The sequence below is a fragment of the Leptodactylus fuscus genome, chromosome 2 (genome assembly GCF_031893055.1).
Source record: "Leptodactylus fuscus isolate aLepFus1 chromosome 2, aLepFus1.hap2, whole genome shotgun sequence".
Taxonomy (NCBI): domain Eukaryota; kingdom Metazoa; phylum Chordata; class Amphibia; order Anura; family Leptodactylidae; genus Leptodactylus; species Leptodactylus fuscus.
Genome location: NC_134266.1, coordinates 220,617,039 through 220,637,283, shown reverse-complemented (window position 1 = coordinate 220,637,283; position 20,245 = coordinate 220,617,039). Strand labels below are relative to the sequence as shown.

The window sequence follows — 20,245 nt, the reverse complement described above, 5'->3', positions numbered from 1 at the left end:
GCAGCATGCACCATTTCAGTGTGTGGTGGGAACAGACCTAGAGACAGTTGTCTCCAGCAGTCTCAAAGTCCGATTCCTCTGTAGGCATTCGGTCACACTTACAGATGCAAAGCAGTCAATGTCACATGGGTAGGGAATCAAAAGAACATTAGGAGGAGCCATAACAGGTCCGTAACAGCAATATCTAGACAAGGGAGCAAAGAGCAGAGAGATGGAATATCGATCTGTGGAACAAACATTTCAATTGCACATAAAGGTTAGTTCACACTGGAGATAAGCTCATACAAAACAAAAAAAAAGTGTTCACATTCTGTCTGGTAAAAACATATGCTATCTGTATACTTCAGTGTAAGCCTAGTATGAGCATGGATCCACTGCTGCAGAATGCTAAATACTAAGGAGGAATTTATTTCATGTAACAAAGGACCACTGTGTCTACATTAGGCCTCATTCACACCTCAGTATTTCATCAGTATTTTTTTTTTTTGTTAAAGCCAATCAGTAATGGATTCAAGAAAGAAAACAATAACTCTTTCTTTACATATGTTCCGTACCCATGCTGGTTTTGGCTTTAAAAAAAACCCTCTGTAAAATATTGATCCCGTACTGAAGTGTGAATGAGGGTTAGCAGACATAGAGCACAAGTGCATCTTTCATGGAATAGTCTACTGAGATTAGACAAATAGGTCATGTTCTCTTTTTATTAAGGATCTTTGTGAGATGTTGTCTTGCTTTACTTCCAAAGCTTCACCAGCAAGGTGACCGACCGTTAGAGACAGAATGAATGTACTTGATATCTGACAAGTGCAGCTTCTCTGCATTGCTGCTATGAAATATTGGCCAAAAATATCCAGATTTGTGTGGTGTGGTTTTATAAAGTGTATTGAATATGGTTGTGCTCATTTTGTATGCTTATTAAAATCTTTATAACTGAAAATACGCCTAGAATTGTATTTATGTATTCACATTTTCTAATAAAGTGCTAGAATACTCACCTGTATTGTTACAGTGAAATCTGAATGCTTTTCTATGATTGATGTGACTGTATAACTGCATGGAGCAAGCTCCTTCCCTCCCCCTAGTGGTGGCTGCGGGCAGTACATTATAAAGCAAGAGAAGCTGAGAAGTTGATACGCATTTGTGGGAAAATATCCAGTAGAACTTTTAATGTATTCATATAAACTTGTCTTCATTCTGGGCGTAGGAGTCCAGTAGGTGGCTTATTCTGTAACTGATAGCTGTCCCTCTGAGGGCTTGTTCACACGGGGCAAGAGGGGGCGGATTTTGGCGCTGAATCCACGTCAAAATCCACTCCCTCACAATAGAGGTCTATGTAGACCGCTAGCTTACTTTTTCCCATGAGCGGCATCACAGAAAAAAGAAGCGAGCTGCCCTTTCTTCAGGCGGATTCCCCGGCTGATTCAGCCCCGGCATCTGCCTCGCGACAGCACCCTCCGGACTAGGCTCATTCCCTTGAGCCTACTCCGGAGGGGGAAGCTGCGACAGTTGTGGCAGGTGCATTTTGGTCCAATTCTGATGCGGCTTCCTGCATCAGAATCAGGACCAAAATACGCCATCCCGCTCCCCGAGTGAACTAGCCCTGAGAGTGCATACAGAAAGCCACGTGAATTCAATGCATGGTCTGTTTTGTAGTCCATTTCTGAGGACATGAGAGGTCCTCTTTAAAGTGTTTATCCAGAGATGGGATAAATACTTACATCCCCTATTTAATCTGTACTTTGGTTTTCTGAACTCTTTCCGACCCTGTGTCATGTGATTGGAACCAGCACTCAAGTTGATCCTCCTCTCACCTTCCTGGCTTTACTATTATAATGATCTACTAGCCCGTCCTCATTATACAAGTACAACAAAACCTCTCCAGAAGATGCCCCTTCTTAAACCCAGATTTTATACAGTGACCTAATGTTCTTCCATTATACTCTAGAGAAGCTGTCTCTTTATAAGCAAACCAGTTATAAAAGCAAAATGTTCATTAGTAACCCCTTTGAAAAAAGCACATATTGAATTTACCTACATTGTGAAATCAATATGGGGAAAGGCATACAGTTTACATGCTGATGAGGTCCTTCATCATACTACATTAGGAAAGTACCCAACATGAAATGCCCAGAAGTGAAATCCAACAAGGTCTACTCACACAAAATATTGAAAAGCAATGCAAAAATTTCAAGATATGGCATGAAAGCCAATGCATGCTTCACCCACAGTGATATACAGTAGCTGATAAGACTACAAATCTCATCCACGTGCTGCACTAAACCAAGGTCAACTGCTGTTCACAAAATGGTGAAAGCAATGGGATACTTGCAACAAAATACCTCTCCAAAAACCATCCTGTAACAGATGGACAAAAAAAATCAGTAGTGGAGACATCCAATGTGAATGTACCCTTAAAGTATACGATTACTAAGTAACACTAGACATGTATACTTATTGCACAATATCTAGCGTTCAGCGGCATGTGACCAGATAAGAGATTAAAATAGTGCAAAGGTTTCTGGAGAGGTCCTGGCAGAAAATATAAAAGTGAAGTATCACTTAACCTGAATGAAGGTTAAAAATGAACCTGTAATGGATTATTGGGACACATAGCTACCCTTATGGACCATTGTCTAAGGCAGGGGTGGGCAATTAATTTTCCCATGGGGCTGCATAAGAAATTTAAACTATGCTAGAGGGCCATGGCACGGCAAATTTAGCTCCACCCACTTCTACGTTGACTCTGCCCATTCCCAATCATCTTTCCATGTGCCCCCACAAAGTATAATCCTCCTACAGTCACCCATACATTATATGCCCCCACATTATAATGTTCCCTTCCAACTGCCCCACAGTATTAGGTCCCTCTCCTGGTGCCCCAGTTTAAACTGGTGGAAACTAGAGGGGACATGAAGCTGGGACAGCTGGAGGGTGACATTAAACAGCTGGGGTAGTTGGAGGGGGCAATAAATTGACAGCTGGAGCGGGACATGAAACTGGGGGCAACTAGAGGGGGACATTAAAATTGGGAAGCTGGAAGCAGACATTAAACCGTAGGGGTAGCTGGAGGGTGACATTAAACTTGGGGCAACTAGAGGCAGACAGGTCCCCCTACAGCTTCCTCCACGGTTTAATGCCCCCTCCAGTTGTCCCCACTTTAATGTCCCCCCAGTTTAAGTGCCTCTTCATCTACCCCCAGCTTCATGTCCCCCCCTCCCCCTCCATCTCTGCCCCTAGGTTACTGAGACACAGACACATACAGACACACACACACATACAGACACACACACAGAAAGACACACACATATAGACACACACACTTTCCACCTTCACATCTCACCTTACATCTCTCAATACCTTATGACACACACCACATGTCTCCATCTTCCTGCCGGCACTAAGACACGCCCCCCCCAGACACGCCTCCCTAGTCAAGTTGTGCGGGCTGGACTGAATCAGTCAGAGGGCCGGATATGGGCCGGGCTTTGCCCAGGTCTGGTCTAAGGGCTAGTTCACACTGGGGTAAGGAGGCGGATTTTGACAGCAGATTTCGCCTCAAAAACCGCCTCCATACAATGGTAGTCTATGGAGACCACTAGCGTTCTTTTTTCCGCTAGCGGCATGTGGTCCAGTTGTTTGGTCGCACATAGAGAACAGACAGACAGGCAAGAATTCATTTTTATAATATAGAGATAGGTAACAGTCAAATAACTCCATTGTATCAGCAACATCTGTTCAAAATATTTATTTTATACAATCATTATTGCAAATGTTTACATACATCTTTTATGTAAAAGTCAGCACTGAAATCAAGGCAGAGGACTACACATCCATTACTACTACCTACAAGGTCACTGCCATTTCTCACATGTCAGAAGTTTATGTCAGGTGGGCTCTGGGTGTGGAGACCCTCACCTTTATAAGGGATGCAAATCTTCATCTGAGCATTGCTTCTCTTTAGCACATTTCATTTTATTGGTTTATCGACAGCCTAGCGTTGGCCGTACACATTAGATTTTTGCCATACATAATGGCTGATTCGCCCACTTTGGCCAAAATCTTACATGTACATATTGTGAACGGTCATTCACATCTGGCTGATAGCAGACTTTAGTGTGCCAAAAACAGATTGGCCATGTTGGAAATTTTCAGCTAGGCCAAAAATACTAGTGTTTTGCATGACCGTCTGCTTTTTGTCAATCATCATCTAACTTTCTCACTGTTTCTTCTTTTTTCTACTACACACAAACTGTCCCCCTTGCGGGGCAGTTCATGAACGATCTCATCATCAGTTAGCTGTCCAAAATGTGTATGACCAGCTTAAGACAGGATTCACAGGCGGGGCTCAGCTCATTGACTGGCGAGACACAGGTCCCTGCCAGCGGGGTCTCTAAACCAGGAACTACACTGATAATGCCAGTCTTGCAGTGCGTCAGTACAGACTCTATGGCTAGACAGGCTGAAGGAGCAGTGATCACATCATCAAGAGTCCACAGGTCCTTCCTGAATACTCTAGTCTGGAGACAAGGGCCTCATAGACTTGTACTGGAGGTAGGATGCTCTTTTCTTATCTCCTCTCTCTGATATGGATATGGAGATACTCCTTACAGTGTCGGAGCTGTGGAAAGGTTTGCTGCATGTTTGGAAGGGTTAGTTTGGGGAGAATGCTGCTGCCAATGGGCTAGAGCTGTACAATGGTATGTGACTGGCACTGCTATGGTGAGATACTGTATTGCACTGTCGTGTTTTGCTCTTCTGGGAGGTATTTTATGCTGGACACTTATCCAGCACAGCAATGCAGTATTTTCTGTCACTACAGGTATTATGTGTGCTCTGCTGTGGTATCTGGTTGCCATTGGTGGGGGTATTACTTAAAGCTATGGCAATATCTCCTTGTTGTCTTTTAAAGGAAAGGAAGAACACAAAGATATCGCTGTCAGACAATAAATAGCGCCCATGTCCTGCTGACAAGTGCAGGACACATCACCAAGACCATTACTGAAATAAACTACTGACCTGAAATGACTGAGACCAAAGGACACAACTGAGACAAGGACACAAATACATTTAAAGGGGTCTTCCCCCTTATACCTACTGCCATGTCACTTCACATTACTGAACATATCTATCTACTTTTTCCTTAAGACTGGACAACCCAGATCCTAAGCCAAAAACTCTGTAACCTCTCAAGGCTTGAATGTAAATGACAACACCATTTGCGATGCTTACACTTTACAATTGTGTCATAGTATGTGACCAGAAAAGAGTCCACAAGTTATTGCTTCAGACCAAATCTAGTATAAACAGTGGAAGCAGGCCACTGGGGCAAAAGATTCATTATTAATCTGAATTGTTTCTTTGATCCATATCCTTCAAAAGTAAATAACCAGGCAGTCTGGTAATGATACTGTGAATACATAGCCATACACCAAAAGAAGAAAAAGTCATTTATTCTCCATTTGTTTAAATGCAGGAAAATAAAGTTCTGGTAATGATGCTGCACAAAAAGCAAGACATTTCTTTGCTATAGCTGCCATTTTAAAGAGGACGTGTCCCATCTGCTGACATAATCGATTTAGTAACAATCGTTTTTATAACAATTCTGGCACATCTTTTCTTATACCACTCCTGTGTCATTCCTCATAGCAATGTATAAATAAACTGAGAACTGGGTTGTATCAGCGGTGTACGTCCATCTCACTATAGTGTTAGGTGTGTTACAGGTGAACGTACCTGGGATTTGATATTCGCTGTTAGAGCTTGGTATCTCTATCCTGTCAGTGGTCAGTATGTCAGGGAAGGTTTTGCATCTTTTCTGTCCGCATGGAAATGCTCCTGTGTTAGTTGGAGGTGACAGTGAGCTGCTCACAACCATATTCCTGAGGTTTGGTGGCTGTCTGTAGCACAGCAGAGGGGGATCTGGAAATATGGATTTTAGACAGTGGTCTTTTTGCAGTAGTGGATGTAATTTGCGTGTGATTCCTCTCAGCATCTCCAGGTGGGGGTTATATGTGACAACCAGGGGCACCCGATTGTTTTCCTGTGACTGTCTATGGACACATCCCTTTAAGAAGGGAAGTGGTAGGAACCAGTTATCAGTTCATTCATAAAGGTCTAGGAGGAACAGCAGAAGTACCGCACATTGCACAGTGATAGGGAAAGATACTCCATAATTTGTTATTTCATTGGGATACATACACTTGCTAAAACAGACATGTCAGGAGTAATAAAGATTCTCTTTAAAGTCTACCTGTCGTTTCATTTGTTCTTTTTGTAAATAAATGTAGCAAACAATGCAATATATCTTATCAGAGGAAAACAGTTCTATCTCCTGCACTCCTGCTGAGCTGCTCAATTCACTGCCAGATCTATCTAGAAGTCTATGGAGAGGGGAGAAGGAGGCGTCCAGTGAGTGATAAAGACGATGCAACAGAAAAAGGGTAAGAAGTACAGATGTGAGCAAAGCTCTGCTGAGATACAAACATTGCTGTATCTGCCCTAGTAGGTTTGTTTCCTTCTGCCTCTTCCTCCTCTAATCTTTCTATACATTTTGAAGAGCTGCAAACCTGTATGAATATGGCAGTGAACTGAGTAGTTTAGCAGGCCGTGGAGCAGCTGAGAGTTTTGTCAGTGAAGACACAATACAAAGTTTGTTATTTCTAAGCAAATACTCTTCAAATTTGGAACCAGCATATTCTCCTCTTTGACACATCAGGATATGACATTGCACTTCACCGATAAGAAAGTATATGAGCAATTTTTGTATTGATAGCTGCTTATAACTAAAATACTGCAGAACTCAAAGCAAAGCCTAAATAAAACATTATATTGTTTATCATGTAATACCAATAACAATGTTATAGCGCTTTTGATGCCGGGTATGGATTTTGCTGACGAGGCACTTTTATTATAACACTTTATAGGAATTTATAGACTGGCAGGGACATCTAAGCCAGAGTGGGTAAGAAGTTCTCCATCCCACAAGGCAAATGCTGGCACAATTGGGCCTCGAAAGTCTGCATTAAGTGTATGGATGAGAGAGCCTTTTTCAGGGTCCACAAGGCTGAGTTTTCTACCTTCGTAGTCCACCAGGATACCCACTTTGCTTGGATGGCCAATGTTGGTGATAGGAATAATTTTATTTACAACCATCCCATTCCATTTTCTATGACTATATGCAAAGACCCATGAACGGCTGCTTACACCAATGCATTCATCTCTGGACATGTCAGAATCTGCCACACCTATTCGGAACTCATTGGACTTCTTCACAGTCACCTCCCAATAATGACGGCCGCTCACGATCGGGGTGTCTCCAAACACAACTGCCCATTCACGGAAACGCTCAAGATTCTGAGGGACCTTGGAGGGATCGATACCTAATATACGATAGATGACCCCTGTGTCCTTCTTGAACAGGTCCAGGCTACTATGGGCAGTTTTCTCATCTAGCTTGAAAGATATTTCTGCAAAAATGGTAAAGAAAAGCAACTATTAATGTCCAGTAATTAAAACTTACAGTTATGACTTGTTGAAACCAAACCAATATTAATGTCACAAAGAGGTCTACAATACAAGCAAAAACAGTCCCTTGTGACCAGAAACCAATGAAGCAATTCAGAGATATTCCACTTTTAATCAATATACAAATCAGACTGCAATTGCTCAGAGCCCTGACCCCCCCTCCCCCCAACTAGAGGTTACCCTGTACTCTGTGCACTTAGTATCTGTATATTCAGAGATACTGGCTGGTGTTTGGCCTCATAGCTTCAGTTGTATGAGCATATCTATTAATAGATGGCTGGACCATCACACCAAATAAGCCCTCTCGTCTCGTGTCCCCATATTTCCTCATAGATTGTTGCGAGCAGGGCCCTTATTCCTATTGTTAGATATTTAAATTTTTTAGTCACATTGTAATGTCATATATTTTCTGTTCACGTACCCTCTAATTTGTAAGATGCTGCAGAACATCGTGGCACTATATAAAATGAATAATAGCAATAATAATAATAATAATATTATATTCTCCGCTTGACCCTACCTCTTAACACATTCAATCCAATCCTTACTATCTTTCCTTTCATTGGGACAACCACTGAGCTAGGATCATAGTAATCATGCACAGCAGAACCCATAAATGGTGCCCAGTAAGTTCTGTGAGGTTTGTGGTACTTGCTATGGTATAATAAAATCAGCTGGCACTGCGTTCACACCAGCGTTCGGCCTCCGTACTCAGGTTTCCGTCTTCTGCTGGCAGAAACCGGGTCCGGTCGTGAGCGTCAGTGAGCGGTTTATGCTCTCTGCAGCGAAACCGTTTTTTGTTTTTTTTTAAACCGGACATAAAGTCCTGCATGTCCGACTTTGTGTCCGGTTAAAAAAAAAAAAAAACGGTTTCGCCACAGAGAGCATAAAACACTCACGGCCGGACACTTTTCAAAGCCATTCAAATGAATGGGTTTGAAAAATGCCTGCAGGTCTCCGTTTCCTGCCCAGTTTCAGGCAGGAAACGGAAACCTGTATAAACAAAGACCCCAGGCGCAGATGTGAACGAGCCCTAAAACAGATATTTTTGCCATTTAAACCACTAACAGAAATGTAAAACTCCAAGTGATAACATTCACAAAATGGGGAGCTCTAAAACATTAGGTGGGGCAGGAGACAGTGTCCCTGAGGCCCCTGTGTCAGGCTATTGGGGCAGGTGACAGTACCTGTGTTGTCTGTCCTTTGGGGCAGGTGACAGTGCCTGTGGTGTCAGTCCTTTGAGGCAGGTGACAGTGTCTCTGGTGTCAGTCTATTGGGGCAGGGGACTGTGTCTCTGGTGTCAGTCCTTTGGGGCAGGTGACTGTGTCTCTGGTGTCAGTCCTTTGGGGCAGGTGACTGTGTCTCTGGTGTCAGTCCTTTGGGGCAGGTGACTGTGTCTCTGGTGTCAGTCTATTGGGGCAGGTGACGGTGTCTCTGGTGTCAGTCTATTGGGGCAGGTGACTGTGTCTCTGGTGTCAGTCCATTGGGGCAGGTGACTGTGTCTTTGGTGTAAGTCCATTGGGGCAGGTGACTGTGTCTCGTCTCTGGTGTCAGTCCATTGGGGCAGGTGACGGTGTCTCTGGTGTCAGTCTATTGGGGCAGGTGACGGTGTCTCTGGTGTCAGTCTATTGGGGCAGGTGACTGTGTCTCTGGTGTCAGTCCTTTGGGGCAGGTGACTGTGTCTCTGGTGTCAGTCCTTTGGGGCAGGTGACTGTGTCTCTGGTGTCAGTCCTTTGGGGCAGGTGACTGTCTCTGGTGTCAGTCCTTTGGGGCAGGTGACTGTGTCTCTGGTGTCAGTCCTTTGGGGCAGGTGACTGTCTCTGGTGTCAGTCCTTTGGGGCAGGTGACTGTGTCTCTGGTGTCAGTCCTTTGGGGCAGGTGACTGTCTCTGGTGTCAGTCCTTTGGGGCTGTGACTGTGTCTCTGGTGTCAGTCTTTTGGGGCAGGTGACTGTGTCTCTGGTGTCAGTCCTTTGGGGCAGGTGACTGTGTCTCTGGTGTCAGTCCTTTGGGGCAGGTGACGGTGTCTCTGGTGTCAGTCCTTTGGGGCAGGTGACGGTGTCTCTGGTGTCAGTCCTTTGGGGCAGGTGACGGTGTCTCTGGTGTCAGTCCTTTGGAGCAGGTGACTGTGTCTCTGGTGTCAGTCCTTTGGGGCAGGTGACTGTGTCTCTGGTGTCAGTCCTTTGGGGCAGGTGACTGTGTCTCTGGTGTCAGTCCTTTGGGGCAGGTGACTGTGTCTCTGGTGTCAGTCCTTTGGGGCAGGTGACTGTGTCTCTGGTGTCAGTCCTTTGGGGCAGGTGACGGTGTCTCTGGTGTCAGTCCTTTGGGGCAGGTGTTGGTGTCTCTGGTGTCAGTCCTTTGGGGCAGGTGTTGGTGTCTCTGGTGTCAGTCCTTTGGGGCAGGTGTTGGTGTCTCTGGTGTCAGTCCTTTGGGGCAGGTGTTGGTGTCTCTGGTGTCAGTCCTTTGGGGCAGGTGTTGGTGTCTCTGGTGTCAGTCCTTTGGGGCAGGTGTTGGTGTCTCTGGTGTCAGTCCTTTGGGGCTGACCTACATGACCTGTTGTAGCAGAGGTGACTGCAGTAATGGCAGTGACGTCAGTCTCTCCCCACAGGACGCTCCACGGCCCCGTCACTGACAGCACAAGGACATTGTCATGACACGTCAGTGACGTCAGACACATCCACATCTGCCACAACCATTTACTACAGACGTACAGCCTCTACCAGGCATGCTGGGACTTGTAGTCCCTCGGACACCGCGCGATACTGGCCGGCTTTATCCTCCCTCGCTTCCCCCCTGTCTTGTTTTCCTCACCTCTCCGGGAGCTGAGAGCTGCAAAATTCCTCTGCAGACTGGTAAGACGCAGGCACCTCAGGACACGGCTCCCCGAGATCACGGCCCTCATGGGCGACGCCATCTTGGAATAAGGCGGGCTGTGTCTCTCCCCGTCATGTGATGTTGATTTCAGGGAGGAAAAGCTCCCGTGGTTGTGGAAGGGACCGGAGTCCACGTAATGATGGGTGGTGACAGGGAGTCCCTGTGGCTGTGAGAGGGGCACCCAGGCCGGGCATACACTGAGCTGTGTGCCCTGCTCGCCACATATGTGTGTGTGTATGCCAGCACGTCATGTAGTGGTCACGCTCCCCTCACACCCTGTACACACTGTACAGTCAGCAATCCGACACGTATACAGTCTATTGACTATTCACTTTCCATTGACTTGTCATTTTTCATTGTAGATATGGGGAGCTGTTACCTCTACAGGGGCACATGGCCCCTCTGCTACAGACTTGGCTACCTCGAGCTACGCTGGACTCACGGCTGTGCCATGCGTTGTCCTGTGCGGATCCATCAGAAACTGGTGAACAATAAAGAACTGCAAGCCCAACTTTATCAGCAGATGTTTACATATAATGAACACCCGATGGACCCCATTATTATAGTCTGCGTGTCTGCTGGTTTTGTGCTCCGTTGCTTCTTACCTCACCCTACTTGGACTTATCCAAGGTCAAGGCGAACAGAATTCTTGCTTGTAAGGAGCCTTCACACGGAGTAAATGCTCCGCTCATTCTAAACGTAAAACTCGTTCAGAGTGAGCGGCGTTAAAACAGATCCCATTGATTTCTATGGGTGCCGGCATACGTGCACTCCCCATTGAAATCAATGGCATGCTTTTATACCTATTGCTTTCAATGTGATACGCGTGTATGCCGGCACCCATAGAAATCAATGGGATCTGTTTTAACGCCGCTCACTCTGAATGAGTTTTATGTTTAGAATGAGCGGAGCGTTTACTCCGTGTGAAAGTTCCCTAACAGTCAATGCACACAGAGTTTTTTAGCGAGGATTTTGACGCTGAATCCACCTCAAAATCAGCCTCCAAAAAAAGCTTCCCAATTAGAGATGAGCGAATACTGTTCGGATCAGCCGATCTGAACAGCACGCTCGCATAGAAATGAATGGATGCACCTGGTACTTCCGCTTTGACGTCGGCTGGCCGCTTAACCCCCGCGTGCCGGCTACATCCATTCATTTCTATGCGAGCATGCTGTTCGGATCGGCTGATCCGAACAGTATTCGCTCATCTCTAATTGGGAGGCTTTTTTTGGAGGCAGATTTGAGGTGGATTCAGCGTCAAAATCCTCGCTAAAAAACTCTGTGTGCATTGACCCTAAAACAGAAAACAAAATGATGTTAAAGCCAACTAATACACTATACTCAGACAGGTACATTGTCACCAGTGGCTACGCTAGGGCTACATAACGTCTTTGGTTGCAACTCCCATTGCATGACCAAAGAACCGGCTGGTCACTCAATGGCTGGTTCACTAGTATTGGTGAATGGAGTCGCACTATAACCCCTAGAGAGTTAATGTCTAGCAATCTTCAACCCAGTAGTCTTGGTTAGGTGCAATGTAGTTCTGTTCACTAAGTTTAGATGTCACAGGGTGGCACAGTTATCATTAGTTGTGTGACAGGAGTTGTGCCCAAAGTTGCCTATCCTTAATACAGCTATAATTTTTTTATTTTTTTTTTTTCACCACCCCCGGCCTAATATAAAAATAAAATTTTAGCCTGGACAACTTTTTTAAGTATCAAACTAGGATATGTCGTTAAGGGGTTAACTAAAATTAAGCTAAAATGGAAACGCTATGTGTGAAATCGTGCACCTCAGGAATCAATAGCTCGTAGAATCAACTTTAGCAGTAATAACCTGAAGTAATAGTTTTCTATTTGAATTTTTCCATTTCTGACATTGTTCTGGAGGCGTTATGGCCCACTCTTCTTTACATCATTGGTTCATTGAGGTTTTGGGTAATTGTTTATGCACAGCTCTCTGAAGGTCCCACCATAACATTTCAATTGTGTTGAAGTCTGGACTTTGGGTTATTGCAGCACTACACCTTGATTCTTTTCTTTCTGGGCCATTCTGTTGTATCTTTGCTGGTGTGTTTGGAAACATCGTCCTGTTACATGACCCAGTTTCAGTCAGACTTTAGTTGTTAAGACAATGGCCTCACATTTGACTCTAAAATACTTAGCATACAAAGGAGTTCATGGTTTACTCAATGACTTGTCCTGTGACTGCAAAACAAACCCAAATCGTCAACCCTCCAAGTCTGACAGTATGTGGTGTTTGTGCTGACATATTGTTTTTTCAAATGTGGTACTCTCCGGAATCTTCACTTTGGTCTGGTCTTTCCAAAGGACATTGTTCCAGAAGTTTTGTGGTTTGTCCAGATGTGACTTTGCAAGCTTTTTTTTTTTATATAAACTGCAGTTTTTACTGAAATATTTTTCGAGCAATTTAACATGCTGGCTGAGGCCTGTAGAGTCATAGATGTAGTTTTTTGGTGTTTTTTTTTTTCCAATTCCTCTGACCATTGCATGGTCAGACCTTGGAGTGATTTTTTTGGAATGTCCACTCCAACTATCTTACTGTTTTCCACTTGGGAATAATCTTTCTAACTATAGAATGATGGTCTTCAAAACGTCTGGATTCTCAAACTAATGGGCACAAATAATTGCTTCTCTAAGATCATTGCTGATGTCTTTCCTCCGAGGCATTGTATTAATAACGACTCTTCTAGGCCAGCAAGTTGCCTAGACTTCTATATTTCATTAGCAGCGCCTGCTATGGAAGGGTGTATTTATTTTTCACACCCGCTTCTGCATTTTGGCCTAGTTTTTGTTATATAAATAATGACATGGTGTAATTGTTCATATGTTGTTCATCTGATGTTTTATGTGCCTAACTTTATGACTAGGGACCAGATTGTTTTTTATTATTATTCTCATGGCTATATATCACTTAATTAATATATATAGTGTGGGGAAGTTAGCTTGGTAGAAGCAGTGGTGTGGACCCAAACAGTCAATACAGCGACAGAAAATGCGCAGAAAACTGGTTTATTTAGAAAAAAACAGGAAAATAAACCTTAAATTGAGGCACAAAATGAGCAAAACAAAATACAGCTTTAATGTCAGGTGAAAACAAAATAAAAACCTGCTCGTCTGAGCGATTAACTAAACAGAACTGATAACCTAACTATACGTGTGGCTTACTTCCAGCCACACAAACAAAACAGGAGCAATATTATCTCACCGCACTCAGGGTTACAGAACAAAACCATACACCTCCTTTCACCTCATGGAACTATCCTGGAATGGAGGATCTGCAGCGTTTTTCTGGCCCAATAATGAGACAAGGATCTACACATGGGCTGAGGCCTACTCCAGATCTGCCCTGGACCACACATATGTCAGAAACCTGGGGCCGACATATCTGGACTCCAGCATTCTGCCTGTGACCTTCTCACAATAGTCATTCAGAATTTTATGCATACTACTAGCTTGTGTATCACTCACGCATGTACCATTATTATTAAATGTGCCTAGTTTTACCTCCACACTGCCCACATATAGTGTTGCTGATATCTTATGTGATGTAGCATCATGGTCTATGGACATCCAGGACTAGAGACCTAGTTGTCACTGTTACCTCTGGACTGCCATACTCAGTATTTTCTTGTTTCATGCTGCTAATATGTGACTTTATATTAGATGCTTCATTAGAGAATTCCACAGGTAAATTTACAGAACTGAGCAGAAAACAAGCCTCAATTTTAACAGAGTCTGACACATCACTAAATAGGTGGAGTGTTTGCGAACAAATGCGTTCACAATTGTAGACTGATGGGGATTTTTAGATAAGTTTAATGCTTATAGCAGTTTTCTGATTGTTCTGGCTGTTTTCTATTAAAGAACCTAATGCATCAGCATTATGAATACAGAGGACTACTGGAATACAATTAGGACCCCTTCCACCCCCCAGCTCTGGTCACACTCCCTCCCTTGCATTTACTCTCTATGCCAGAACTGAATAATGGGCCACATGACAATAGCTTTTCTCGCTGTATGGTTCATCCTAATGCTGGACCTGTGTTGTTTTGCTGATGTCTGTTGTTTAGCTTAAATCTGCATTCAGTTCTGTGACAGGCTCTGCATGAAAAACAGTGGCAAATAACACTAGGACATAGGATAAGGCGTACTGCTATAATCTGCACACCCTGTCTTCAGATATACTGTAGAGAGTCCAGTTACTGTCAATAGAATTTACACTATTAATAGAGATATAATAGATAGAGGACACTATATAATATTCCAGCCAGCTTCCGACCTGCTGACCAGAACCCTCCACAGACCTGGAGATGTAGTCTAGTCATGTCAAAAGAAAAACTACCAGATGCTCTTATATATCGGATCTGAAGTTTACTAATCTTGATTGTAGATAGGCAGGGTAAGTGATCAACACACAACCAGCTCTACAGGACACTGAGATTATTCCTGCTCCTACAAGCAATGCTATCTACAAGGCTCAAGAATTAGGCCTCCAGTTTTTCTAGATGCAATATTAGACCTATTTCCATCAGGAACTCCCTTTCACCAAGATCCTGGCCCCCAGATTCAACACTTTCCTTACCTTCCTGGCCCATAAAGATCAGGATGACTTTATTCCCTGCCGCCAAAGTGGGGATAAAATTAGAAGGACACTCAACCCCATAACGGTTGCAGATAGTTCTCGGGAGACCATTCTTTTGTTGAGCTTAGATGTGAAGAAGACCTTTGATCACCTTTGCTACACTCTCCAAGCTGGGTGTTGTGAAGCTCATTCGTATCCGCCTATATTCTATGCCCTGTGCGACTATTAAATTACGTCATGCCTCCTCTCATCTCTTTCCTATATTTAGTGGCATCTGTCAGTGCCACCAGGATGTGAGGAATGTTAGGGTGCGCAAAAGAGAATTGCAGCTTATGTTATTTACAGATGATATTCTGCTCACCTTCCAACTCCCTGACATGCCTTAAATCCAATTTCCCTTATCCTTTGAATGACGTTTCACTGGGTTATTTGGGCATCAACCTGACTTCCTTGAATAGTTCCATTTATAAACACAACTTTCTTGCCCTTTACACTCGTATTAAAATACTGCTTGCCAAGTAGTCCAGCCTTGCCCTGTCTTTCTTTGACTGCGTCTCAGCAATTAAAATGAATATTTTGCCCAAACTGTTATATTAATTCAAGGCACTACTGATCTCAGTCCCTTTGGGCTCCTTACGCTGTTTTATATGGGCACCACATTGCTAGCTAAGTACTAATGGTGCCTAAACACAAAGGAGGCTTGATGGTCCCTAACATTACTGCACAACTATACAGCATCCTGGCCTGGTCTTACACTCTCCACTTAGACCAAGTGGATGGGGACTGAGAAATTGTGGCTAGTTCCAGTGCACCCAAACTCACTGTTATGGTGCAACCCCCAATCATCGCCTTCTGTGGAACTTCTTGGACCCATGGTCCTGACTTGAAATGTTTGGCAAACTTGTATTGAAAGCTGCCTACCCAGGTCTCCACCGTACTCCATTTTGATTACTATGTAAGCTTGCCCTGTCCGCTACAAGCCTCATTCCTACAGGATTGTCATTGACTCCAAAATGCACCCGAAAGACGCCTATATGACTAAATGGGAGGGATACCTTGGGAAGTCTATGACTGTGATGACTTGGAGACCAGTCCAATAAAACCTCTCTCTGTAATACTAATAAGGATAACCAGTGTAAACTACATATGATCTGGTAGTATACCCCAGCATAGGTTCACACCTTGAACCATGCTATACCCAATGTCTGTTGGTGATGTCAGACATTGGGTATAGCATTGGGTATAGTCCTATGGTAAATCTCTTTCATCTGTTCTGGAAATTCCTACTCATAAAGTAGAACTCCTAAAATGTACTTGCTCAGTCTCCTGCCCTTGAATTTAGGCAAGAACTCTTTCTGGCTTCATGTATTTAACAGCATGAAATGTCTGATTTGTAGACATTGGCAATAACCACCTCCTTCATTGCAATGTGAATTATATGCTTGTATTAGAGAAGTTAGAGCTCTAGAGCACCTTACAGCTCTATCACATAACATGGAAGACACATTTAAAATGGTTTAGTATCCTTTAGATACTTTTTGAGTCACACACGACCTTTAGTAATCTTTATGGATAGACCTACCATCCTCTTCCCACCTCCCCCATGGCCCTTTTTGTGTCTGTTCCTGTCTGTTTTGTCATTGATGTTTATTTCTGATATATTGTTTTTGTATAAGTTTAAGAAGTTGGTGTGTGATCACCCTGTCTGCATGCATTGTAGGGGAGGGTCACACCCATCCAGGAGAGCCTGCGTATCCACTGGGGCTCTTCTAAGATAGACAATGACAGTGGCACCACAGTCGCAAGGAATCCTATGTCTACTCCTGAGATGAGGGTCCCAGCAAAGATTCTCCTGACTCCACTAAGGCCTCATTCACATCTGTGTTGGTATTCCGTTCGGGGGAGTCCGTATGGGGACCTCCCTTCCCAAACGGAATACAATTTGCATTTGCAAGCAGTGTGCAGTGAAAGCTGGACCCCATAGACTATAATGGGGTCTGTGTACTTGCCGCGAGATCTCCGCAGGGAATATGTGGACTGGAAAGTACTTCACAAACTACTTTTCTGTCCGTATGATTTGTGCGGGCAGCACGCGGCTTACATTGCACACCGCTTGCAAATGCGTTCGGTAGACCGTTCGGGGGGTCCCCATGTGGACTCCCCGAACGGATTACCAAACACAGATGTGAACCAAGTGTAAGCTGGCAAACTTTTGTCCTGCCCATATTTGGAGTTTTGTGTAAAATGATCAATGATTTGACTTTTTTTTTCATTCTCTTTTGTGTTTTTTCATTGCAAGCAAAATAAATGAAGATCATAATACCAAAGAGTTTGTGCTTGCAATCATTTTCTGGAAGAAACTGAGTATAATCTGACAGAATTGTAGGGGTGCCAATACTTTTGGCCAACACTGTAGATATAGCCAGTCTAATTCCCCTAACCAACATTGTAAAAAATAAAATGATGCCACTATTACCAAGACGAGCCATCCACATATCATAGTCAATTTACAACAGTAAAGTACATTTTCACATCCCAGTTTTTTTCAAAGATAACTAGTCAGAATTTATGTAATTTTCCATGTGCTACTGCTGAACAAAATGACAATATTGATATTTTATAGTTTTTATTGTGTGAATGGCACTTGTAAGGCTAAGGCCCCACGTTGCGGAAATGCGGCTTTTTTTGTTGAGGTTTTTTGAGCCAAAGCCAGGACTAGACTGAGCAGAAGTTAGAAGTATAAGAGCTTTCTATATATTACCATTTCCATTTGTAGCCATTCTTGGCTTTGGCTCAAAAAAACGCAACAAGATCTGCAACAACAAAAAAGCTGCGTTTCCGCAACGTGGGGCCTTAGCGTAAATCTCTGTTCACTATAATAGATTGTCTGGCAGCAACAATAAATTTTGACAAAAGCCAAAAAGCTTAAAACTTGTGAATATAAATGTACCCCTAATTTGGACCTGTTTGGCCATGAACATTGATCAGATTTACAAATCTGGAATACAACGTTCCAAAACTGCAATGTAAAGAGCTGTAATATGGCAGCACAAAGATTCCTGTATGTAATTACCACTAATGGACTTGTTTCAGCTAGTAAAGGGCAAGTAAGGCAATAAGTAACTGCACATGGCTGAATTGCAGATCACACATGGGCCTCAGACCACCCTCAGGGTACCCATAAAAATGTGTCATTACAAGTTTTTTTTTAGGATCAGTATCTATTTATTTTTTTATGGCACTGAACATCCGTTACCCTCCATTGTCATTTTTTTAATTGCTCAGTTAATACTGCAGTTCATATTCTTACAAGGTAAATAAATGCAGTCGCGCACCATTAATACTGTTCAACAATCTCCAGCTATTACCTGAACGCTGTTCACAATACTGTCATTCAGTGTTTTACCACCACCAAAATCTCTTCGAAACCAATTATGTTTTAGGATCTGTTAGTGACAGTGTCTTTTTTTGTGTCAAAATGCAATCTTGCTGTCAAGTACATTCACTTTTAATCCTGTTCAGCTGGTTGGTGCCCCCACTGCATGGCCGCATCTGCCACTGCACCTGTTCTCACTTGTGGTTTCTGGCTTGTGGTCCCAATGTTCAGCAACCACAGGCACAAACAGGTTTTCTGACAGGCACGGCCATGCTTAGCATAGACCATATAGCTCATTTGCAAATAGATTAATAGTTGATTTTCTCAGTGTCAAGAATGCACTTTGATACAAAAAAGGTATGTTCACTCTGTCACCAACCACCCCTACAACAGCATAGAAATGGTCCAGAGTGATTTCTCTTTACCAGACTCTGTTACATTGGTGCAGCTGCCAGTCACTTCAAGGGGTGCAGAACTGAAATAATATCATATGGCCTCTCTACAATGTATGGAGCCATCTGCTTCCAGCTCCATTCACTGTACAGTACTGCTGGCAGCAGTCCAAACAGGCTATTCTTAGAAGACACCATAAAAAAAGGCCGGAAAACCTGAAAATATGTGCAGTGGAAATGCTGTGATTTCCAAAACCTTTCCGTCAATTATATCTACAGAAACACTGGCGGTTTCCCTATAGGTACAGTGAAAGCAGAAAGTCCGCAGAGGAAAACGCTACATATTTTCTGTGAAAAGCGCAGTGGTAAAAACCACAATGCATTTCCGCCTAAAAGGGAGTTGTTGTTTTTCCCACGTTGTGCTAAATGCTACTTTATTCCAAACATAGTGAAGGCACAGATAATTTTTCCCAAAATGGACAGGGGTACACTGGATGGTTAGTAATCATTACCTGACCTACTACACAGACTTGGAGTCATAATACAGGGTAAATAGGGGAAGGGATCCAATGGTCATACCAGCAGAGTACCTTGCGTTCTGGTTGTCTCGCAGTGGACTGTTCCTGGGTCTGTTGCACCCCTGTCTGTTTAGGGTATTATTGCTGTAGCTTATTTGTTATTTAGAAAAAAGTAGTATATTATTGCAGAGTTTAGGCATTTTCTTTTTTAATACATATTTAAAAGTCTATGCATTAGGTGACTACATATTGACTTTAGATTTCTCTATACAAGATGGAAACACTCACTCAAATGCAACAATGTACAATGCAATAAAGCCTTAGTATAACTTGTGGTAATCCTTGACTAAATATAAGTATATATAATTTTGTTGCAGTAGAATAGTGGCATCGGATTATTTGTCTGTACAGTTGCTCGCAATTTCATTTCTTTCTTTGATGTTATTGCATATTTGTCCCATTTTTATTTCTGAAGATAAAAGAAATCCATTATAAATGTCACAATAGTCACCAAGGGAACAGAAGAGACCGGGCCTGGTCCAAACAGCTGCAGTGCTCACCTTGCCATTCACATTTTAATAGTGGTTTGATCACCACAGCAACTATGGCTTCAGCTAATGATATTCAGCCGCACACACTTCATAATGCAGAGGATCCAACAGAATTTGTCCCATTTAATGAACTTGTAGGTTATCGTTCTGTATAGAATACTATTATAGTTCTAGTTTACAGAACAGCCATTTTTTTCTTTACTATAGTTTCAGTTTTCTGGTTTTACAACAGATATTTGGGCAGAGTAAAAGTATAGGGAAAGATAAAAGGAAAGAAGACAATGTTCTGCATAATAGAGGAGTCTTTAGGAGGAGTTCCGTTCATAGGGGTGGGCTATATTTAGAAGAGGATGATATAAAATAAAAGACTCCGGTTGTATATATTCCAAATCTCCATTTACATTGAA

General features: G+C 43.2%; 1 protein-coding gene across 1 annotated transcript; it reads right to left on the bottom strand.

Annotated features, from left to right (window-relative positions):
- Window positions 1-3,736: 3,736 nt before the first annotated feature.
- SPRYD4 (SPRY domain containing 4) lies at window positions 3,737-10,689 on the bottom strand. The gene is made up of 2 exons (XM_075265591.1): window positions 10,334-10,689; window positions 3,737-7,466 (listed from the first exon to the last, which is right to left on the bottom strand). Exons 1-2 carry the CDS (start codon window positions 10,434-10,436, stop codon window positions 6,928-6,930), a joined length of 642 nt encoding a protein of 213 aa, XP_075121692.1. The 5' UTR covers window positions 10,437-10,689; the 3' UTR covers window positions 3,737-6,927.
- Between the last annotated feature and the right edge of the window lie 9,556 nt (window positions 10,690-20,245).

Bases quoted from the DNA above. Each gene is read 5' to 3' on its own strand.
- SPRYD4 (XM_075265591.1), bottom strand. From the start codon at position 10,436: ATGGCGTCGCCCATGAGGGCCGTGATCTCGGGGAGCCGTGTCCTGAGG. The intron at 7,467-10,333 runs GTGAGGAAAACA...CCATTTTTGCAG, and splicing joins AGCTCTCAGCTCCCGGAGAG to AAATATCTTTCAAGCTAGAT.